The sequence below is a fragment of the Centrocercus urophasianus genome, unplaced genomic scaffold (genome assembly GCF_019232065.1).
Source record: "Centrocercus urophasianus isolate 14NV4802_14NV808 unplaced genomic scaffold, USGS_Curo_1.0 seq_13, whole genome shotgun sequence".
Lineage (NCBI taxonomy): Eukaryota > Metazoa > Chordata > Aves > Galliformes > Phasianidae > Centrocercus > Centrocercus urophasianus.
Window position 1 is genome coordinate 1,711,631 of NW_024884475.1, and position 24,420 is coordinate 1,736,050.

The 24,420-nt window shown below is 42.7% G+C and overlaps 1 protein-coding gene across 4 annotated transcripts in view; it reads left to right on the forward strand.

Annotated features, from left to right (window-relative positions):
- Positions 1-24,420, forward strand: part of SLC4A11 (solute carrier family 4 member 11) — a 95,145-nt gene that overhangs the window by 38,475 nt on the left and 32,250 nt on the right. For all 4 annotated transcript variants that reach the window (XM_042812661.1, XM_042812663.1, XM_042812659.1 and 1 more), the window contains 6 exons: positions 408-454; positions 5,210-5,441; positions 6,656-6,737; positions 14,152-14,275; positions 17,280-17,486; positions 21,692-21,776. In XM_042812661.1, coding sequence (XP_042668595.1) covers positions 408-454; positions 5,210-5,441; positions 6,656-6,737; positions 14,152-14,275; positions 17,280-17,486; positions 21,692-21,776 — 777 coding nt within the window. The remainder of the gene's footprint in view (positions 1-407; positions 455-5,209; positions 5,442-6,655; positions 6,738-14,151; positions 14,276-17,279; positions 17,487-21,691; positions 21,777-24,420) is intronic.

A 24,420-nucleotide genomic window follows, 5' to 3' on the forward strand; every position in this document is an offset into this window, starting at 1 on the left:
TAACGAGGACAAGAATGGTTTCCAAACGAGAGTGACTCATGCAATCTTAGCCTCAATCTATCAAGCAGCGATGCATGGGATTAAATGATTACCTAAAGTATTAAGAATTAGATTTGAGGGGGAAGCAGCGGGGAAAGGGGGTGGGTAGTAAAGGGTAAAAATAGATAGGGAATATGAAAAACAAAACAGAAAACTACAGGACTCAAATTGTGGCTGATCGGACTGGCAAAAGGCTGCTTCTGTACTTGGTTTGTATTTCCTAAATGGGAAATGTTGTGAAAATTGAATCTCTGCTTTTTCTCTACATATAGTCCTCTGCCAGGAGTGATACTTCACCTTGTCCTGAGCCTTGTGCTGCCTGTCAGATGCCTGTGAGAGTAACACTGTTTAACTTTTTTCTTTTCCAGCTGAAAATGAAAGTGCTGGCTGCGTGTTACTACACACATCGAGGAAGGTAAGTAGGGATTCCGGGTGATAGACTTCATCGAGAAGCAGAGAAAAGGATTTTGAAGCACGCTGTGGGAGTGGGGAGATGGTTTTTATTGGCCAGAGCAGGATATATTAATACCTTCTTCCCTAAATTCCTCAGTCTTCATTTAAGAATACAAAGCCAACATGCTGCTTGTTCTCCAAACGATTTCTCTGTAATTGTTTCACTGTGTTTTGTCCCAGACAATTCCTTGACATGTTAATTCATCACTTTCTCTTCTGCAGCTGCCTGCGAAGGGATCCAAGCATACACCACAGAGACCCGGGCTGCTTAGTTCCTTTCCAGCTGAAAGCACAAACACCCCGTAGACACTGCTGTGACTTGATTTCCTGTTTATTCCTGCTAATCAGATCTGCATCCATGAGGTTCAGCAGGAGTGAAATGCATGGAAACACTCTGTTTAGGAGGACAATTGGGAAACAGTGCTTAGTTTACTCTTGAGACAGTAACTTGATAATGATAAGGCAGAAACATGAGAAACCTCCCATAGGCTGTGTTACTGCAGACCTCCAACTATGAAAGTACAAAGTATGCAGAGAGGAAATGAACTGATATTTAATTTCACTTGCAGTCTTGATCTTTGGGGCTGAAGTATGACCTGTGGTGCTTTGGGCTGTCATCTCTTGTCCCACCTGGGCTGGAGTGGCTGGCTGTGTAAACTTGTAACATCGTTGATGTTGGCCAGTTTAATATTACAGACTTGTTTAATTTGTCTTATCTAATACGACTGCCTAAGCTGCTTTGAGCTGGTTGCACTTGACTGAAAGTAACCTAAGAGCTTGATCACTTAAGGTGAAAATTCTAAGTCCAAATGCAGGATCTGCTTCTGATAAGAAATAGTTGGAAGCTCAAAATATCTTGTCTTCCAGCATTTTTCTTCAGAGCTGTAGGGTTCTTGCAATTCTGGCCTGTAGTTCATGCATGAGCGTTTTAGTGTGCTATAGAGCAACAAATACCAGAGGGGATAGCATGCTTTAGCAAGGCTAGAGGGGAAAAAATGCCATGGTGGACAAGTAAAATTGCTGTGCTTCAAATGTAGAGGAATTTGGGTCTTGGGTCACAGGAGAAAGCATCACTAGAAGAAAAAGAGTTCAGTCAGATGTTTTATGTGCAGAGAGACACTTCTCTTCAGGACTGTCCCTGTCCTCTGATGATAGTCCATGGCTCTTGCCTCCCTTGAGGAGTGCTGGAAAGGCAATGCATGTCTTGGACAAGTTTGGTATGTCCCTTGATGGGCGTGTAGGGAATCTGCTCACAGTCTGAACTACTTAATCACCATCTCAGTATGCTTCTGAGGAAACATCTGTGAGTATCTGGCAGCAGCAGGGGTGGAACTGTGCTCAGGACAATGTGGTTTTGGGGAACACCTTCTCCTGAGGTTTTTGCAGCCTCTGTAAGTGGACTTTGTCTATGGAGCAGCAGGCCAGCAGATGACGTTGATTTTGGGTCGTCTTGATGAGTGTTGAAAGCTTTGTTTTGCATGGATTGTGTGCTGCTTGGTCTAATGGATGTTGGCCAAGGGTCCTGCTTGTGTGATGTTTAGGGGAGGCTGTTTCCAGTGCATTCTTATTCCTGAAATGACAGCCTCTCTTCTTGCTATGATGCACTGTACAGCTTTGCAATTAGGGATACGCATACTATTAAAATGACTATTGAGTAGCTGTCTTGAGTTTCTTGCTAGGAAGTTTCCAGCATGCAGTATCCTGGTGTGACTTGACGATCTGGCTAAAAATATTTGTGAAGGAGTAGTCATTAATTTCTCTTCAAAACAGTGGGTGTCCTGCCTGAAACAGGTTCTGTTTGAGCTATCTCTGAGGTGTTGCTGTACCAGCAATTCAACTAATTTGCTCTTGGTTTGTCTCAGCTGGTGAGCAATGTATTTATATCCTCTCATGGTGGCTTGCTGCCTTGCAGTGTTCTGTGTGCGTATCTTACTCAGTGTTATAGGAGTGGTAATAGGGGTAGTTATTGTGCTTATTTCATATAATAGAACAGGAGCTGGGGAATAAAGCAGGGCTGAGGTATGGAAATTACTTACAGAAGGTATTGCTAGAAGATTGTTGCAAAGCTGGAGTTATAGAATCAAAGAATCCTTAAAGTTGGAAGAGACCTCTGAAGTTCATCTTGTCCATCTCTCCTGCAGTGAACAGGGATGGTACAGCTAGATCAGGCTGCCCAGGGCCTGATCCAGCCTTACCTTGAAAGTCTCCAGGGACATGGCATCAACCACATCTCTGGGCAACCTGTTCCAATGCCTCACCACCCTCATTGTAAAAACTTTCCTTATATCCAACTTACATCTACCTTCTTTAAGCTTGAATCATTTCCCCTTGTTCTATCACCACAGACCCTGCTAAAAGCCTGGGCTTTCAGGGCTGACTCATGCCCCTCTCCTATCCACCAGTACCCCCAGTTCTTTTTTGGCAGGGCTGTGCTCAATCTTTTCATCCCCAAGCTCGTAGTGATGATTGCCTCAACCCAGGTGCAAGGTCTTGCATTTGAGTCAAGTCCTCATGACTTGCATCCAAGCTGCTGACATTGGTGTCCTAACACAACAAGCAAATGCTGCTGTCCTGTGCAGATCAGTGGAGGATCGGCATTGATTGACGTGATGTGGGCAGATAATAGCCATCTGCTGAATGCCTCTGATTCATTTCTGTTATCTATCAGCCAACTTCTTGCTTTCATGGTTCTGTTGCTGATGACTTCTCTCAAGCATGTGAGAAATTGATGACATGAAAACTTTTGCTTTCTTGAGACCATCTTGATGCTGCAGCATTCCAATTGTCCTTAACTTTTTTATACTTCCTTTGCTCCATATTCTTCTGTTTTTGTTAAATCATAAAATCCAGAAGGCTGGAAGAGACCTCTGAGACCACCAAGTCCAGCCCCAACCCATCCCCACTGTGATCACTGACTGTGGCTCCAAGTGCCCCCATCCCCATGGTTCTTGGACACCTCCAGGGACAGTGACTCCACCACCTCCCTGTGCCAGTGCCTGATTGCTCTTTAGGAAAAGTTGTTTCACAAAATCCACCTAGAACCTCCTCTAAATCCTCTGTAGACTGTTTAATCTTTCCACTGTTTGAACATCCATCCTAGGTTGGACTCTGTGTGCCAAACAAGCCAGAACAGGACGCCTTTGAGAGAAGTTCTTGTCACCTGGTGAACTCATGAGCACAGATATTACAGGTGGTGATAGGTATTTAACCTGCTTTCATGCAGTGATAGCCTAAGATGGATTGGCCACTTGCAGTTCTACCACCTCCCACCTTAGGTGGGATGGTGACATAGCTGTGTCACTGTCTCCTCTCCTAAGAGCAGATGGCAGTAAAGCCTCGGGGGTGGCAATGAAATCCTTCAGAGAATCCTCAGTCTCAGTCCTCCAAGGCTGTGTAAGAAATGATTGATGCAAAGTAAAACAGTGTTAATTGCAATGGATGTGTACTGACAACTTGATAGTTGCTGCGATAATTACAGTAATTAGTGAGATATTAGCATTTTTCTTAGTGTCTAGCCTATAAATGGAAAAGGTGGAGTGGGTATATGTGAGAGGAAGGGACTCAAGCAGTATAGTGGTCCCTATAACAGCGGGGGCAATGAGCCAAGGTCTTTGTTGTGCAGGCAGCATGGTTTTAGTTTTATTAACGCAATTTGGAGTGTATGCCTTACTGAGGTTAAGGGGAGTTGTAGAATCAAATGCATCTTTAAAATCCGGTCTGCCGACTCATAACGTCTTGTCTAGCTTCCTGTGGGATGGAAGATCCATATAATGAAATGCAAGTCCTATTTCCTTGTTTTATCTCAAGCTGTTGAAGGGTAGGACAGGACTGTCAGTCCTTGATTCACTACTGAGAGTGCTAACTGCGTGCATGGATTTCTAAGAACTGTGAAATGGGAACAACAAAATCTGCAGTTTGATAATTCAATTAACAAATGTCATACCTGACAAATGAAGAAAGGAATTGAGCTTCTGTAATACAGCGTGGTTGTTTCTTCCATTTCAAGGTCTACGAGTCTGACTGGGACAACAGACAGAACCAGCAGAGTTGAGGCAGTACTGGCCTTTTCTTGCCATCTGGTTTTCCTCCTCTCACACACTGATTCAAATCTAAATGTTATGTGGAGAGGAAGAAAATTTCCTTGGGACAACACTAAGAATGTAGGAAGAATAAAAAGACACTGGGCTGCATGAGATTTCCGTATCTCCCTCTCCAAGCTCCTGAATTAGGAAGACTTGGAGAGATGGCTCTTTAGGAAGAGCTGACATAGGATGCCTAGAGATGCACGCTAGTAGTTCTTCACTCTGCTGAGCTGGGACTTGATTTCTTCCTGACAGCTTTGCCCGTGTCATTGCAAACATGTTGAATTGTTTAAACCAGAAGAAGGCTTAAGATGGTACCATAAGCAGGCTATCTTTTATCTTAGGAAATGAAATTGGTTTATTTATTCATCACTGCATTCAACATCAGGGTGGAAGCTGTGACCAGGCAATCACCCATGGAGACTCAATTAGCATAAGCCTCAAAATTGCCTTTTAATGCATTAACAATATAAAAAAACTACTTTTGCAATGTGATCTGAAAAAAAGTGATTCTAAAACCATTGGTTTGTTGATAGTAATATCAGAAAAAGCTGTTGTCTTGCAAACTACAGAACTTTACTCCTTTGTCTTGTATTGGTACACCTATCTAATGCTGTGATGTCTTCTCAATACAGTACCTGAAATTAAAGAATTTTGAGGAAGAAGTCAGAGCCCACAGAGACCTGGATGGGTTCTTGGCCAGAGCCAGCATCATCCTTGATGAAACAGCCACCTCTTTGGATGATGTCCTTCGAGAGATGCTGAAACATTTTGCTGAAGACCCCGAGAACACGGAGCCAAGCTGTAACTTTGAAAAAATCATGAGCACTTTATTCACAGATTCAGGGACCCCGCGAGAAGGGAATGGTAATCCATACTTGATTAGTTTCCAGATAACACTTATTAGTCATCCTTTCCATTGGTGGTGTGTTGACCACTCACTAATGCATGCTTCCCAAATGTGCATGTTGCATGCAGTGCTGGGGGTTATTTTGGTCAGCTAGGCTGAAGGGCCTCATCTCCAAAGTTTTGTTTAAGTGGAATTTTGTCACTGTTCCGTTCAGATGCACTAATGCTCTCCTGAGGGAGAGGTCTCCAGCACTGGAATTTCCTGTCAGTTGGACAATCACATTAGGAGTGATTGTCCTTAGAAAAGTGTCAGATGTTCTTCTGCAGGGAGATGCTTTCTAGTGTCAGAAGTGGCTCCTTTTGCCTTGTGATTCTCCAACTGAATTCACACAGGCTGAGGAATTCTGAGTTGAATGAACAGTTTTTTGGGGGGAAGGCTGAGCCTTCACATTGACCCTAGCTCACTAGAAGGGGCAAGAGGCTCACTGGTTTACTCTAGAAACTCAAAAGTGGGGTAGACTTAGAAACGCTGGCTTGTGTCACCTTATCTACCAGTGAATGTCATAGCACAGCCTAAAACACTGCCTTTTAGCCCAGGATGTAAAGAAGCTTAACTAAGCGTTGTTTCTCTGTAGGCATCCATGACGTTTCAGAGCCAACAGGAATGAATATACAAACATGTACATCGCACCTCAAATGTAACTGTCACAGCCTGAGTGAATTTATTTAACAGATATGTCAAGTTCTGAGCATGTAGTAAGCATGTTCATGCTTTGGTTACTTCTTGCTGCCTGTCTTAGTGCTTTGCATTTATATCTTGATTTTAGGCTTTCTGCCAATAAAAAAAACAAAACTAAGCGGTGCCATCAAACGATCTGAGAGAACAATACTTGCAAAGAGAGGAGAGAGGGCATGGGAGTTGGAAGATGAAGTCTCCTTTAGTCCTGTGTGTGTTGAATAATGCTATTCTAATAACTTAATATTGCGGTAGAATGATGTTAGAGGGAGAAAACAGCTGCCTCTTCAAGCTGCAAATAGTTTAAGGCAGAATTCAAAGGCATCAATTCAAATGTTTCCACTTCTTCCTATTGTCGTCCCCAATCCTTGCATCCATCCAGTATGCAGCTAAATATGCTTGGTATTAGCATTTAGCTTCAGTTTGAAAGGAAATGTAATTTGTAGTTGCATGCTAATATGAACAAGCTTGTAATGCTTCTTTCCTTCTCCCCTAGTTCACCTCTTATCAGATACAATTCAAGGGGTCACAGCGACAGTCACGGGGGTGCAGTATCAGCAGTCCTGGCTCTGTATCATGTAAGTACCTGGGTTGTTGATTATCAGAACATGCAGGTTGCTCAAAACTTGCAACTACTCCTACTGCAGAGAGGAATAGCAGTTGAGAATACGCTCTTTAAGTTGAGGTGATGAGGCCTTCTCTGACCATCTGTCCTGACCTGGTGGGCTCTCTGAGCATTGGGCTCATTTGCAAACGAATTGCAAGCAGCAATTTGGGCAGAGATGACCACGGTCTCCACAAGGCATTAAATTGCTGGATGCTGTCTAAATCTAGGGTTAACAAACAATGCTGAAAAAATTCAGAGCCCGGTTATTCTAATTACTACGGATGTTAATTAGGAGCTCTTGAAAAAAGGACAAATGAACTTGATCATGGACTACTTTGACTGCCAAAGCCTGTGACCTTGTACTGAAAGACTTCTTAAGCCCTTTGCAAACATCAAAACCTTGCAACTAGAAATTGAATTCAGAAATTCAGACACTATTCAGACACTGATTGTTTGCTGGCAATTAATTCAGACACTGTCAACACTGCTAAACATTGGAGCAGCCCCATAAGGCAGTAAGGGCTTTGTCACTTAGAATTTAGAAGCCAGGATGACTTCACCCCAGTTTCCACTTGACTGAAGCTGGGTTGCTTGGTTTTCAAATCATTGTCCCATAGTCAAGCGTGTAGGGTGAGCCAAACTGTCCCTTCATGGAGAAATGCCCAAGTCTGAGTCACTGAGCTAACTGAAACAATCTAACTTCAATCTGTTTCTGTATTCATATGTAATCTCCAGTCAAGTTGTCATGAGATATCCAAGTCATTTATCTGGGAATGGGGTTAACCTATGTTGTATATATGCCTGCGAGCACATAGCAAAATTCATAGCTGGTTTGTAGGACAGCTGTCACGATAGCTTTTCTTCTCCTAGCAGTGTTTCTGCTTACAGCTGGAAGAAATGTAGACTATTCTGCCTTGGAGATAGTTGTGTTGTTTTTAATTTTTTAATCACTTACAAAAGAGGACTCGTGCATGTCAGAGGTGTCTGTCCTGTAGAGCAAGTCAATTGGATAATGTCTGTGCCACGTGTACTACTGTCAGCCTCTGCTCTTATCCCTGGGATGCTCAGAATAGTTTGCTCAACTGAGGAGATGAGTTCACATAGCAAAAATGGTCATTCTGTGATTCAACACGGAGAGATTCTGAGCAGTTTGTTTCTGTGTTGCATGTCACAGATATGATAGGGAATGTGCATGCAACTTTAGGGAGTACAGAGGTGGGAGTTCCTACTATGGCACGTGATATGGCTTTGTGCAAAGCTGTATAGAGCACTGACTTAATAACAAAGCACTTGTAGAAGTCATGATACAAATGCTGTGATATACATGAAGCTGAAAAGGGTCGGATCAGTATTTCTGTAGAAGGTGAGTCAAAAGTTTGAATATATCCAAGTAATGCTAGCTTCCATGACAAGACATGATCTGAAAAACAAGCTTACAGCCTGAAGGTGTCTTGTGCAAAACTTCCTTGTTTCTTCTTTTTGTTACTCTAAAGAGGGAGAAGAAAGTGGTGGGAAAGCAGTGATGAATTATTAACTGTAATTATATAATTATTGCACTGTATTGCTGCTGTAGCTATTGTGCAATGGATTGAGAATGGTATTTTTAGACCTTAAGTTCTTCTTGAAGTCAGATTGCAAAACAACACTGCAAACTCTGAAGTAAAAGGAATTTGATGGTTTTTTTTCCTGTGTGAGTGGGAAGAATCTAAGATAGCTTTTTACTGTTTTATATTGCACTTAAATTTAACAAAGAGTACAGATTTAAATTAGCTCTGCTGTTTTCTGTGCACCTTAACTTTTTCCTCCTAGCAAATGAAAGGAGTTTAGGTATCATAATAAGATTATATTAATGAGGAGGAGCGACTCAGAGATAGAGCTTTGGTAGTACTTTTTCTCCTCAGATGCATTGCAGAAGTACAAGGTTGAAATATTCCTGAAGACAAAATGCTTTTGGGGATTTTCAGTGAGTTCTGCAGAGCAGTATACTTCACAGACACAAAAACTTGCTTCCATTTCTCCTCTTGTTGGAATGAGGGTGTGTTCTTTCCTTTCATTCAAACCTCAGGGAGAAGAGAGGTGGGGAAAACCTAGGGTAAAGTAGCTATTCTGCTTCTGCTGCAATTGATGCTCTCCTGGCAGCTTCAGGTCTGTTAAACCACTAGCAAGGTCAGAAGTACTATCTGAGCCTGGCCACATTCACAGGACAGAATAAGCTGTTGGAACTGAAGATCTCAAGGTTTGAATGCTCCAGTGAGGTCCAGGAGAACTGACTTCTGATTCACAGTAGACTTCAGAGATTTTATTTATTTGCAGAATTACCTGTTCTCACCACAGCCTTACCCAGGGTACGTGAGCACATGGAAACCTTGGGATTCCTTCATTAAAATGCTGTGTAGCTGAGAGCGACACAGGGCTGCATGCCCCACTAGCAAGTGGTGCTCACCTGCAGAGAAGTGAAGGTTGCTATGTATTTGTATATCGTAAAATTGTAGAATGAATTGAAGTTGGGAGGCACCTCAAAGATTGCCTGGTTTCAAGTCTCCCATGCCCAGGGTTGCCAACAAATCCAGCACTAAGTCAGGCTGCCCAGTGCCCCATCCATCATGTTTAATTGATCAGTTGACATGAGGAAGCTCTGCTTTTAGTAGGAGCTTGTGGAGACAGTGATATTCTTTCAGCAAGCAATGATTGCAGCAGGTACATGTACTGCTGGGAAGAACGTCTGCTTTCTCTAGGAACCAGTTGAATTCACTGTGATCCAGAGTCCAGAAGAGGTAGAGTAGAAGCTTTGCATGTCTAGATGGGGAAGAAGCCAATATAAGAGCTGTTGGTTTTGTCTTGCCAAATTTCAAAGTCAAAGTTAGCCCCCCTTTTCCAGCAGGCACTGTATGGAAAAGTGGCTTTGATTGCGAACATGTCTTATCAATCCCAATTACTACCCTTATCATGTGACAAGTGCAGATGTGAATGCCCAACGTTTTTGTTTCCTGGGATGTGATGTAGAACCTGTAATTCTAAGGGTATTGCAGTCATTGCCAGTGAACTGCTGGTGCCCTCTGTGAGAAATGCCAGCTGATGCGTTATTGAACAAATGCTGCCTGAGCAGAGTGGAACTCCTCAGGCAGTACCACCTCCAGGCAATACTCTTCTTGCCAGGAGATGAATATAATTTCTGCTTTCCAGAATTGAAAAGAAAAAAAACACATGAAACTGGGGGGCTGCTTTGTAGTCTGTACTGAGTAAATGAAGAACTATTTCCTTTGGTTGGTTTGGAATTTGGTTTGATTTGGTGTGCTGGTCGGTGAAGGGCTTAATTGCAGTGCATTCAACTGATTTGTTAGAGCTGTTTGAACAGCTAAAGCTGGGGAAGAAGCCTCTCTGCAACTGAAAACGCAATGGCTTGTGTCCCATGTTGCTATAAAGTTGTTTATTCTCATATAACCTTACTGCAAAAATCCATATGAGGAGGACAATTCAAAATACCAGGTAGCCTTTCAAAACTTAGTAGCTTGAGGTTACGTTGGATATCAAACAAGGCAGCTGTTGAACAGCTTAACTGGACTTTGAGTTCTGGAAACAAGGACCTTTCCCCCAAACTTCAAAGCTGTCATCATTAAGTGCTGCTTGGTTCAAAGTAGTGATGTTTAATGTACTATTGTTGGAGTTAGAGTCACAACTACTGTGCATGCTGTGTTATTGAAGAGATTTGTGAAATCCAAACCCTTCACTGGGAGTTTGAGTCTTGAAGGAGAGCTGTTGACAAGAACAGTGACAAATCTCAGTGCCTACAAGTGTGTTCAGGGAGGAAGGGGTGGATTCCGCTGCGCTGTCCTGTAGGAAATGCTTTTTCCCTAACTCCCCTGGAGATGAACCACTAGAGAGGATGTTCTTTCTAGAGCACAGTGCGTTTGTCGCTCAGAAATAATCCTCATCCTGGACTGATTTTGCTCTGTACTTCCTAACCGTCCTAGTGCCAAACTGCTGGTGAGCTGGCCTGCTGGTTGCAGCTCCATTCCTCGCTTGTAAATTCTGCTTTCTGAAAGCCCTGTGCCTGGAGCTGCTTTGCCAATGATTTATTTGCAGTGGATGAGAACAGGCAGTGTCACTATTGTTCTGCACTGGGACAGGAAAAGGTTGGCTAGCTCATTACCTCTACTGGGCATTTTTTTCTTACTGCAGGGGATAATTTCTTTCTCAAATGACTTCCTTTCTTGCCCAGCTTAAAGATGCTTTTTGTTTCTCTTGCGTCTCCATAGTTTGACCCATTTTATGGCTTCTCTGAGAGATATTATTAATCTGATAACATCTTGGGCATAGGGCAGTACTGCAGCATGTGTGACTTTGTATATTGGTGATTTTGGTGGAATGCTGCCAGTTCTCACCATTTAGGTGCCACGTTGGGTGCTGCAAGATATGCAGCCCGAAAGGAGGAGGGCAGTGAAGCAGGAATTTGTGCTATAATTCAAATGGCCATTTTTTTTATAAGCTCAGTTATTGGCGAATAATGATGAAACTGCTGAGAATGCAACCTGACATGTCATTAAATCATAACCAAATGTTTCCTTATGTGAGTAATAATGGGTTGAAAATAGATTTTTCTGCTTGTTGGCCAAACCAGAAGAGAATCGCATTTAGCTCCACTCAAACCAAAAAGCAACTTGGAGGCTTTGGCCGAACCATACTTGATTTAGTCAGCTGAAAATGTCTTGCCAGTCCTCAGGCTTCTGGAGGAGCTTTGGCTGTTTACTGTCCAAATGTCTCTCTTTAAGTGGAAATTTACTCAAGTGCTACTCCAGTGACATTTTTAGCCTGAACTGCACAGTTTTACTTAGGAATTTGCACAGCTTAAGGTAACTCCATGTGAGCCAAATAGACTTTCTTTATTTTCTTTACAAGTATTTGCACAGTTCTAGAAAAGGTTCCAGATTGGGTTCATTTTATCTGACTTACAGAATTAAAGCAAAGAAGTGGGGACAGTAAGTGCTAGACAAAGAAACAGCTGGATTTCAGTTGGGTAGCTTTGATTCTGGTTTTGTTAAATCATTAAGGTTGGAAAAGGCATCTGAGATCATCAAGTCCAACCCCAACCCATCCTCACCATGCCCACTGACCACATCCTCAAGTGCCACATCTCCATGGTTCTTGAACACCTGCAGGGATGATGACACCACCACTTCCTTGGGCAGCCTGTTCCAAGGCCTGACTGCTTTTTCCAGGATGAATTTTTCCTTAATATCTAACTTGAAACCTCCTTTACTGCAACTTAAGGCACCTTTGGTCGAGCTCAAGCATCTCACTGCCAGTTGAGGGAGAACAGTAGCTGTGACATTTAATCTGAGGAACAAATAGCTGGCTTAATTATAGCCCTATATAATATTTATTTCTTCAAATAACTGTATTGCAACGTGATTTCACATATCCAGGGAGGCAGGCATCCCACACGCTTACTTTTTCTCCTCAGGTAGGAGCAGAAATTCACTGTTTTTTTAGCAAGATTTCAGCTCTTGGATTCACTCAAATGTGGAGGAGCAGGCAAACAGGTACTGCTGAGCAGCATTACTGGGAGGTAATGATAAGTTGCACTTACGTTATCACTTGGAAATGTGTTCACATGCATGCCTTGGTAACCTGCCCTACTTCTGGCAGTTGGCCATGTGCTGGTGTGATCAACCCTTGGCCTGTAGGAAGCTATCTTTGGCTGTGCTTTGGGCTTCAGTAGTTTCTCGAGATGCTGGGAGCTGCTTGATAGATGTGGTAAAGGAAAGATTTGTTTGTGAAGTGTTGGTACAGCACTGTGAGCAATAGGTGTCTAGTATCTGTCTGGCCATTTCTAGAATGGATATAGAGTCATAGAATCATTATGATTAGGAAAAGCTGTACAAGATGAACAGGTCCAGCTGACAATTATGTACAAAATGTCCAGAAATCCATTCTTTCCAAAGCATTTTTCAACTGAGGTCTGAAAATGCTGAGAAGAGGACAAAAAAAGGCTCATTATTTTTTTCTAGTGTATTAACTATTCATTTTTGTGCACTTCTTCCAATGGATGAAGGTGAGGTAAGAGGAATTAAGGTGTTAGGTCACTTGATTTAGGCTTTCCTATTAGGTGCAGAATTCATGCGTTGGTTCTATTGGTTTCCTGAACCATGATAATCTTGTATGCTGCCCAGCTGCAGCAGGATTGCTACTTAAGGCTTCTGTTTGCTTGTGAAAACTGGTGTTTATTTCTTCCTTTGACATGAAAGGTAAAAATGGCTGCAATTCTGAAGTGTATTGGAGACCAACTGCAGGCCTAGTGGAAAAAGGATAACTTGCATTCTATTTCCATGACTTAGAGACTTATTCTTAATGTTAACACCTGTTTGGATTTTTAAAAATTATTTCTATTCCCACTCCCTCCTCTCTCAAGGCTACTTCAGATGATTTGACTAGGAAGAGGTTAAGAGGCCTTGGTGAAAGGGAAATAGAAAATATGAAATAATGTCCTCATAGTCATAACCTATATGATTACAATGAAGCGATTGGGTTGCTTTAGGACAAGTGCTTTTCTGAGACTAATATGCATAGGTGACTTGACTTCCTGATGACAGTTTGGAAGCGAACTCAGCATGGAGATATTTGCTGGGCTGATTTGGTATGCAGGTTATGAACTTCGTGAAGAATGTAATGTGCTTCTAACTAGTACATATCCAGCCAAGGATCTTCAGCTGCTCTGACTGGGAACGACTATCAGGATGTAAAAGCATTAGAATATCTCTTAAAAGGAAAGATGGCCTGGTTTAATGGCAGAGAAATTAGAGGGAAGATGGTCTAAAGACTATGATATTGATCTTGCTGGACAAATCAAATGGAACAAGCAATATGAGTGACTTCAAACCAGAAAAAAATGCCACACTCTGTTATGGGAAGTCGTACATCAGTGTTGATAGGCAGATACTGCTCTTTGTGCCTTCCAGAAGAGCTGGGAAGTATTGTGAGACTCTAAGTCTCTTTTATTTATTAAGGAGAGCTGCAGTCTGGGCTGGTGATAACTTAAAAGCTGGCTTGGTACAGTTTGTAGAAAAATAACAGCTGATAGCAAAGAGGGAAAGCCATTCAAACAGATCTGCCCAAGGCAAAAGAGGTGGAAGTGTTTGGCATCTTGCCTTTGCATCTCCAAAAGCATTTTAGAAGATTGCATCAAATCAGGTGTGAACTGTGTTTGTTTAACGTAGATGTTGGATTTTGAGGGCTACTTTGCAAGAGTTTCTGTAGTACTACAAATAAAAGGTACATTGCTATCTTTTTTTTTTTTTTTTTTTTTTGTTATTAGAAAGCAGATGGAAGAGGGAGAATTGTGTTCAGTGTGTTTTGTAGTGCTGTAACCATGCCATCTTTCCCCACAGTTGCACTATAAAGTCCCTTCAGCGACGTCATGTTTGCATCAGTCGCCTTGAGAGGCCTCAGAACTGGGGTGAGAACTCCTGTGAAGTCAGATTTGTGATATTAGTCCTGGCGCCTCCTAAAATGGTGAGTATTCGTAGAATCATAGAATGGTTTGGGTTGGAAGGGACCTTTTAAGATCACCTAGCTCCAATCCCCTGCTATAGGCAGGGACACATCCCACTGGACCAGGTTGCTCACAGCCCCATCCAGCCTGGCCTTGAATGCCTTCCAGTCCCTCACCACCCTCACAGTAAAGAACTTCTTCCTAATATCTAGTGTAAATCTTCCCTCTTCCAGTTTAAAACCATTTCCCCTCATCCTGTTGCTACGTGCCCTTATAAAATGTCCCTCCCCAGCTTTCCTGTAGGCCCCCTGCAGGTACTGGAAGGCTGCAATAAGTTCCCCCTGGATCCTTCTCTTTTCCAGGCTGAAGAGCCCCAGTTCTTTCATCCTGTCCTTGCAGGGGAGATGCTCCAGCCCTTCAATCATCTGCATGATACCTGACTATTTCTCTTCTTCATTTTCTTACTTAAGCGGATTCTCCCAATGTCATTTTTTTTTGTCTCTTTCTGTAGAGTCATTGGCAAAGCATTATTTTTAAGGCAAATGGGACACCAAAAAGCCTGAGGTTTTCCATGCTGTTGCCCAGACTGTTTATTCCAGACAGTGTACATGAGGAATAGGAGTGCTGTGGAAGGTCAGATTATGCTGAGGTGTTCTGAGAAGCGTTTCCTTAGCTTTCCGTACTTGAAATAGTAAGGTTAAAGTTTGTTTGGGTGTGCTTAGTAGTTCCATGTTGCAGGCATGTTGAACTAATAACCTGTTAATGTGCTCATTTATTACAATATTGGGGGAAGACATCAAGGTCAATTGGGAATCAGCATCTTCCCTTCCTAGAAAGCACTGGCTTAATCAAATCAGTGTCCTGTGAATTAATGATTGAAAGGTTCAAAGCTAAAGACCTTTTCATGCTTAAGCTGGCTGTTCACACCTTGGGGTTACTAGGTCTGTGCTCCTGAGAGGTAATGGGGAGGTCTGGGACCTTGTCTGGAACAGGTCCAGATCCAGCTTCCTGCCCTTCAATGCTATCTGAGTGACCCTGGGACCTTCTGCTCTGATTTGTCTCCTGTGCATCCACCATCAGCCTTGTTTAAATGGAAGTAGTGGTGTTTCCTCATTTCTGGCAGATTCTTTCCCACCTGAGCAGTTCAGTGCTTTTGGCATAGATCTCAAACCCAGCAGGCTTAAAACAGATTGACGTTCCCTATGAGAAACATCAGGCAAAATCTGAACCTGCTCACGATTGCATTGATCTTCTAATGTGTGGCAGTGAGCTTATCTCCAGCCAACTATGTGCAAAGCGCCAAACAAGCAGCTCTGCATCCGCTCGTATCCTGAAAGTTTGCAGTTCCAATGGACAGCATCAAATTAAGGAAAGGGAGGGGACGCCAAGCAGAACCACGGTTGCCAATGTGCTTTATTTTAAATCATTGTATCTAGCCAGCTCTAAGTACGCATTTCTGGTACAGCAGTTAAAATAATTAACCTGCTGACATTAACAGATGAAATGAGTCTTGCTTGGGGAGGGGGAGAAAAAACCCAGAGAGTGAGCATCTGTTGTACTGAGGAACCTGGATCCTTGTCCTTCTCTAAGATGTAGGATGGAAAGACTTGAGTGCTCGCAGAGCAAAGTGAGGATGAGAGGTAATAGGTTTAAGTTGTACTGGGGATGATGTCCAGGTTGGGTATTAGGAAAACTCTTCTCAGAGTGGTCAGGCACTGGCACAGCTACCTAGGGAAGTGATAGGGTCACTGTTCCTGGAGATGTGGCACAAAGAGTTGTGGTCAGTGGGCATGGAGGGGTGGGTTGGGGTTGGGCTTGGGGGTCTGAGGGGTCTTTTCCAGCTATAATGATTCCATGAGTGACAAAGCAAGTATAGTGTTAGTAATGATAGGACTAGCGTAGTGTTGCCTGCATTTCCACACCTCTGCACTGAGCAGCACTGAATTGCTCCTGAAGAAATTGTTCATCTACTTCATGAATAATAATTGATTTAGATTAATCACATGCTTGTCACTACTTCCGACAGTAAGGCAAGAAGTTGGGAATATGTCTAAAAGAAGGTGGATGTTTGGGTATCTCGAGCAAAGGCTGCATTATGGCTGTTGAATATAGTTGAGAGAAGTGGGAGTTAAAAACATTTCATCAGAAAGAAGCTCTTAAGGAGCTCTGATTCTGTGTAACTTAGTAGGTAACTTGTCTGCCTTGACCGAAGTATGCAAGCAGTTGAGCAGATCAGTTTGCAGAGCCTGAATTTAGTGGGTTTTTGTGGGGATGAGGAGCTCAGTCTCCTTTACTGTTTCCTTCACGTCTAATTTCCAAAGTGCTAAGAGCAACAGGAGAGCAGGCTTTGGATACCATTAAAGCTCATCTCTCAAAGACCAGATCTGTGACTCACAGAAATGTTGGACTGATTAGACACGCTCCTTTTTCATTATTTCAGGCCTTCTGTCCCTTGCAGGTATTTGGTGAAGATGAACCCTGCTGCTTGTGGGTGTTCAACTGCTTTTCTCCTCTGTTTTTCTCCATTCCAGTAGTTGCTTGAGCTGAGAGCCCCGAGTCTGTACTTACGTTGCTGGGATTGTTGCAAAGAAGCAAACAAATTGAGTTTTAGTGCCCAGAAAATAAGAAGCTGATCATGCCTATGTGCACAGCAATCTGTCTCCAAGAAAAAACATCCAGACATCTCAACCTGCAGGAGCCTTCGGTGTCCTTCCACCCTGGTGGCAGTAAGGCTGAGATACCTTAAGGCTAGCAAAGACTCCTATTTAGTCTCCTCAGCCTTGAAGGGAAGGGCGAGGGGATAAGATAAATGTTCAGTTAGATTCAGATTTGGTTCAGGTCAATCAAGACAGATTGATCTGTATTTCTGGTCAGGGCCTAGATGTTGGTTGGTGTGTCTGAGGGATGTGCTGTTTTCCACTGGGTGTCTCTGGGATATGTTGCCCAGTGGGGCAAATCAGTAACTTCACCTTCTGGAACTGAAAGAAAACAGCTTTTAAGTATTTCCTTCTCTTTTTAATTCAGAAAAGTACCAAAACAGCCACAGAAGTGGGCCGAACCTTTGCCACGATGTTTTCTGATATAACCTTTCGGCAGAAACTGCTAGAAACCAAAACTGAAGAGGAGTTCAAGGAAGCCTTAGTCCACCAACGCCACTTGTTGACGGTGGTGAATCAGAGACCCTCAGCAATGAGCGACGGGCACATGCCGCACGGTCCTAAGCCACTCAAGGTAAGGCTGGCCAACATTTCCAGCTGTCCTCCCACTGCTTTGGTATCAAAATGAATAAATGCAAGGGTTTTCAGGAAAGGAGTTGAAGCGTCTGTGGTGCTTGCATCCATCAGACTTTCCTAGAGCTCTCAGGACTGAGGTTGCTATAAATGTTTCCAGTATGCTTGTCTACCTTCCTCAGCTCCTGCTGTAAATCACAAGAAAGCACTTCAAACATGCAGGTGCCGAGGGGATGCAGAACAGTAGGGGTTGAAATGGTTACAGGATTTTGAATCCAGATGCTTAGTTGTGGATGGGATTAATGGATCACTGTGTGCTGTCAGTCCAAGGTACTTAATCCTTACAATCAGAAGTCTCTGAAGAAGCTGCTGCTTGTCTTTCCTGCAGCCAAAAGACTTCTTGGCTGTCCCAGCACAGTAATTTCACTTAAAAGTTGCCTGTCAGTTCTTGGCTTGGCTTTCTACTGTTTGATCTGTAGCTCTGTAAAACGTTACTTGCTTTGTACTCTAAAGTTCGAGGGAAATGCTGTAACTCCACTTTCTTTTCTGGAATTTCCTGTGTATTGGTCACTGCTTTGCTTTTCCGTTCAGAAGTTCATTCTTCAACCAAGCAGCATACCTGAAAAACAAACTGTATCATCCCTAGCCTGCTGTTCCTGTCCTTGGGTTGCAAATAACCTTGAAGCTTTGGGTTGTCTCTAGTGCGGAGACCTGGCTAACATATAACTCTTTTAACTGAAGTAGACTTAAGGGGCTTTGACCTGCACATCTGGAAATGAGCAACTCTCTTTTTCCAGCATAATCCCCTTGCTTATAGGTAGCACTTAACTTTGGTAGACACCGTACCAGCCCTTAAGTTTGCAGGACAAGTCCTGCAATGCTCTCAAGCAGAGGTCGTTCAGAGTGGTGGTTTTGTAGGAGTAATTGCAGAAAAGTAAGCTTGACTCTTTGCATGTGGCCTTACAAAGATGGTGCTGGCAGAGAATTTGAGGTGTCTTCATACACGCAGGAGAAATTAAGAGCAACCTATTTAAAGTGTGGAGGCATTTCTGCTCTGGTTTGGTGAGCAGAAGAGCTGGATGCGATGTTTGTGGGCCCTGAAGCGGTGTTTTCTGCCTGCATTGCTGGGCCTGCAGCCATGGCCAGGCAGAGCTTCCACAGTTCTGAGCTGGCACAGGGAACAGTGACACTTGCTTCTTTAACACTCGTAGCATTGAATTGCTCTTAGTCTGACTTTGGTAATTCATTGCTTTTAGAGGTGTTCTAGCTCTCCAGGGGTGCAGATTGTGCAATAGTAATTCTTTCTCATGTCGCTTGAAAGAAGCTGTCCTTGCCTGAAAGGGGACTCTCCAGCATCGATTTTTCAGAGATAGGCTTTGGACCCCTTCCCATGTCCCTGGCAAAGCTTTGCCTGGACAAGTGAAGTTGAGTTGAGGTTGTAGCCTGTGTTTATTAGTTCTAATGAAAGCCTTATGCAGAAGCCTTCCTCTCCTGTCTGCCCTGTGTGATAGTCCTTTAAAAAGGAACCACTTAATATGAGAACAAGCTCATATGAGACCAAGAGTGTAATTTCAACCTGTGAACCTCCCCTGACTGAAATAAATATCCTAATTTGGAGCTGCTTCTAATAGCAAGCAAGCCCGTGGAAGGGTGATGTCCTGAAGGCATGAAAAGCTGCTTCCTAACTCCCTTTTTCTCTTGATCCTGTAGTGATGGGGGAGAAATGGCGCTCTCTTGATGGAGAGCGGGAGCACAATTAATATTTTCTTCTATCCCTTATAGTACTGACGTAGAGAAATAAGCAAACTCAAATGATGGTAGTTTGTGAAAGAGGCATGGAAGGAGATGTAGAATGGAAGGTAGAAAGCTGTGAGCTTGCTGTGCGGATGCAGCAAAATGGAAGAAAAATGGATTGGATAAGGCCACCTGGGATTGGTGTGTCATGCCAAAAACATGATAGGGCCGTGAGAGAGCTGCTGCCATGAATGGGAGTGGAAAAGAGGCCCAAGCAAACTCTTCCCACTGATAGGGAAAGAAGCAAGGAATGGCAGCCCAAGAGATCACCAGCTCTTGAGGGTGTGAGGAAGCAACTTGAAGAAGGAGGATGAAGTAAATGAAGTGCCAGCATTGTCCTTAAGATATATATTTTTAAGGGAGGCTCGAACTTAAAAGAGTTCAGTGTTAAGTTTGAGCAAGAGGAAAGTAAGAGGATAACTTGTGCAGGATAAACAATGTTCCCCATATTTAGCCACAGATTTTGTGTCAGTGGTCTCTATAGAAACAGCACTGAGGTTTAGCTTGACATCCTCACTCCAAGCCAAACTTGCCCACAGGCAAGAAATAAATGCGTAAAGAAAGGTTCAAAGGTCTCAAACATAACCTGCTGCCTCACCTTTCCTCAAATTTGCCTCAGTGTGCCTTGTGGGACACTAAGATCAATACATTTTTGTGTTCCCTGCTTCCTACAAGCAGGCAGCTTGCATGAGCAACCCCATCCTGCTCAGCCTCAGGCAAGCAGTGAGTGTGTGGCTTCTTCCCCTCAAAGGTGAGCTGCTCTGAGCATCCTTTTCCCATAGTCACTGCAGTGAGACAAGTAAACATATTAGTCATTAAAGCCATTGTGATTCGCTGGCTGACTCGTGCCTTTAGGAATGTCTTTCTGGGGGGAGAAATTAAATTGCTTTTTAAGTGCATATGGCTTTGATGTCCAAATATGCCTGTTGATTTGAGTTCATAGTTGTTGTTTTTTCCGGAAATACTTAAAATGCAGTTATGTTATACCATTTGTTTTCCTTTCCTCCTGGTTGTTCATTGCAGAGAGCTGAAACTCTCTACAAGTACTGGAGGTATATTGGCAAAATGCAACAGAATTTGACTTACTTGGGACCTAAGATGTGGTAAGGACTGATAAAAGAGTTAGAGCTTTGAGAGAGCTTTTGCACCTGAAAAACCTTAAGTGTTTGATGTGCTATGGTGTATTCCCTTTGTAAGAGACATTTTCTTATTCTGTTTGATGTTGTGACATGACTGAATTTCCAGGTACTGCAAGGCAGGTAAGAAAAAGAAAAGCTGTGTGTCTGTTGAGAGAGCGGGGCAAGGTCAGTCCTTTCCATAGCAATAGCTTCCATCCATTTCTACATAAAACAACCAAACATGTAGAAAGATGACCTCTGTGCTGTCTTAAGATGGTCTGTTAATATAGAATTCATCTGTGACTTTCTTCTCTCTTTACACTTCCTTAGCGGTGTCCCTTGTTCTGCAGGAAACATACAGTGTTTTTCATGAGGCAGTTGGGATAATTAGCACCGTATTAGGCTGCATTTTCTTTTTGGAATAGCGTGTGTACTCTGAATTGAGGATAACAGGGAACACTGGTGCTTTTCTTAATGATGTAGTTGACAACTGGGAGGCTGTAAGTCAATAACAGCTGTCTTTTATTTCTATAAAGCTCCTTGTTGCTTGTGTTATGCATCAGTTCATATACACAAGCATATTGCACCTTGCAGGCCCTCAGAGCACAAGTGAAAGGGAACATGTCAGGTTTCTGTAACCACTTCACAGTGTTCTTACTGGCTTTTAATAGACAGAAACTACTGTTTGATTGTGTGAAGTTAATTCAGCCCGTTCCCTTTGAGTTGAGTTGGGGATGTAGATGGTCTTAGTTCCCAGACTAAGTTTGAGATGTTCTCTTTTGTGGCCATGCTAAAGGAAAGAGCACTTTGTGCAGACCCTCTTACACGTGTTTCATGTGGTTTTTAGCAAGAATTTCCTGGTGGGACATATCAGCAAGTTGTCTGGAGCAGTGGGGGAGGGCTCTTTATCCTCATGTTTATCCTATGGGTACCTAGATGTTATCCCTGTGCCTGAGGTCTAATCCAACTGTTGGCCAAGGGGTGTCTTTGGCAGGTCTCTGAATGCTGTGCATCAGCTCCCTCATCTACAAAGCAGGGATGTGGACACGAATAGGATGAGAAAGAGGGAAGGAATGGAGGAAAATAGGGTGGTCTGGGGATTTTTATCTTACAGTGCTTTTCAAGATATAGTTTGGAGAGTGAAGGGTCTATTTTTATTATCATTACGAAATCCAATTTGAATGCCCTATTCAAAATGACCAGTGTTGCTCCTATCAGTATTGAATAAGGAGGTTAATCTCTTTGACAATACACGAGCCTTTAAACTGACACAGCACTTCCTTCCTTTCTTCAGCTGCATGAGTTTCTCAATGTTGGCAAGGGGATTTTTGATGACATTGCACGAAGATTTCCAGTGTACGCGTTGGACTTCACTGATGGTATGTTGGCCAGTATTTATGGAAACGTTGGCCCGATTTTTGAATTTGTGATATGATGTCCTGTTTACAGTGTGCATTGAATATGTTCTTTGGTATGTGTAATAGCTCTCTTAGTTCTTATTTAAACAAGTATGTTGACTAAAGCCCATGAATAGGCAGCAACACACATTGTAGATGAGAAGCTTGCAGTATTCCCTAAATAAAGATGATAGCTGTGTGTAGATGGGGATTTTAATTCTTATTAAGCTATGAGGCGATTAAGTAGATTGATTATTGTTGTGTGCAAACACAGTTCAACTCACTGCAACCTAATTAGTCAGCAGCGGCCTAATAGACCCTTTTTGCTGTCCTTGCAAGCCAGCTTCAACAGTAATTATGGTGATGCAGTGGGAGTAGAGAGTGCTTAAACAAAACCTGAGCTGCAGTAACTTCAGCTCAGTGCCTCTTAAAAACAGGATATAGCTTGTCTTCTGTAGTCAGATCATAGAAGCAGAAACATGATGTTTATACTGAGCCTCAGGTGTGGGGCACTGTGTAGTTCCCACAATAGCAGTGTTGCTTTTCAGAGTTTTCTCCCCTTTCTACTCGCGGGCTTTTACTTCCAGAGGTTCTTCATAGCCATGAAAAGTCTTCAGAGCAAACCATAACTTCAGAGCCTCTGCCTGACATCAAAGCTTGTTCAGTTCCTTACAGCTTTTGGGGGAGTTTATTAATAATTCAGTCATCTGGAATCAACCCCAAAAAAGTTTGCATAAACAAAAGATGTAGAGGGTAGGCAAGGAGAATCTGGGAGATCATCAAATGCGTTTCTGCTATTCAACTCTTTAGCCCAAGGCAGAGTTATCCCAGTACACTCCCTGCATTGCCCTTTTGCAGGTGGTGTAAGAAGACAAGGTGCATACCACAAGCGTTTTTGCAGTTGGTGGCACCCATTTTGTTGTAAAGAATGAAATGGAATTTGCTGTCACTTCATATTGTGGCTGTGCTGGATACTCTTTAAAAGAGCTTTGTAACTGCTGGAATGGAACTGTTTCTGTGAGGCCTAAGATTAATAGAGGGCGGCTCTATGTGAAGTCAAGCTTAGGCTATGTTTTTATGGGGATTGAGGGCATATTGAGAAGGAAGAGCGTTAAGAAATTGTTTTCACAGTTGCAGCAAGGAGCCTGATGAAAAACACAAACGTGATTTCTTGGCTAGCAGCATCAGATCTGTTAGAGGACATGAGCTCCTAATTTGTACACCCCTGAAATGGTTTCAGGATGCTTTGTCTCCATGGCTATTTCTTTGTAGGGCCTCCAGATTCCAACTGATCATTGTAAGGGGAAGGGAAGTGAATAAGGATCTTGCAGCACAGAGAAACATCCTTTTAGCAAAGCTGAGACTTAGCTGTAGCTACTTGCTATACTTACAGCTGTCCATATCCTGAGTGTGCAGTAGGTTAACAAGCAAAAGTGCATTGAATGATAGTCATACAGGCTGACAGCAGGTTTGGGAATCCATTTTTGGGTTCATGTTGATGCTCTGCATGCATCCAAACTATTGCTCTGCTTCTCAGTCTTGACCCTGCCAACTATAGCCAATTTGGCAAGCTTTTTGCACACCAATGCATGCAGTAGATCCAGATTGCCCTAGACAAGATGCTGGGGTTGACTGGCTTGGCACTGTTCATTTGGCTGCTTCTGAAATACTGTCGTGGTGAGGATGCAGCATTGCAAATATTGCAGAGAATTGTTCTGGTATAAAATGTAAATATAGCATGTAGTCATTTATCATGTTATACAGCTCTTGGAGAGAAAAGATGCTGAAGTGAGCTAAGCTGAACTTGAGAACTATTTCAGCCCAAAAGTGAAGTTCACCTTAGAAGGAGTCATGCTCTCTTTCATGTATGATACAGGGAAGGGAGGAGAATTTCTAAAAGCCTGGAAGTATTTCTATGTGCTACTTCCCAGAAACTGGAAATTAAGATAAATTCTTTTAAAAAGATCTCTGTGGAATGAAAACCATATGGAATAGAAAATATCTGCCATAAACCACCAAGACTGAAGGTGATCAACAATGTGAAATTCCTGGACCATCTCAAAGCAGCAGTGCACCAAAACGTTAGGGAATTGAGCTATCCAAATATCTGTACTCCAGACAATCACACGTGCATCATCAAAGAACTTTGAATAGCAAAGATGCCTCTTTGCTGAATGGTTGGAATCTAAATCCTTAATCTGAGAAGCATCCTGGGATTTTGGTTGAGATAGATAAACCGATTAACAGCTGGGTGATAAATAAGGCCTTTGTAAGGCCAGCAAGTATTTTGTCAGTTGGACTTTTTTGTGTGATTGATCTTATTCACATGATGCAGAAAGCTGGCCTTTAAATTATCTTTAGCTATTGTGATGTGGGAAAGAGCAGAAAGGAGTCTCTTTTTAATTTCCCCCAGATTAGGAATTAGTCAAGCTTAAATTTGCTTTGGATTGTAGAAGTCTTCAATGTCTGAATGTGCAAATAACAAAGAGCTTTCTGGTTTTCTCCAGAACTGATGGTATAAGTGGCTTGCAGTAAACAGATTTTGGTGGGAGCATCTGAAGATGAAAAATGTGATTATGCTGAGCCTAAGGAAAACGTGTGATTTTCCTTTAAAGCTAGGGTTTAG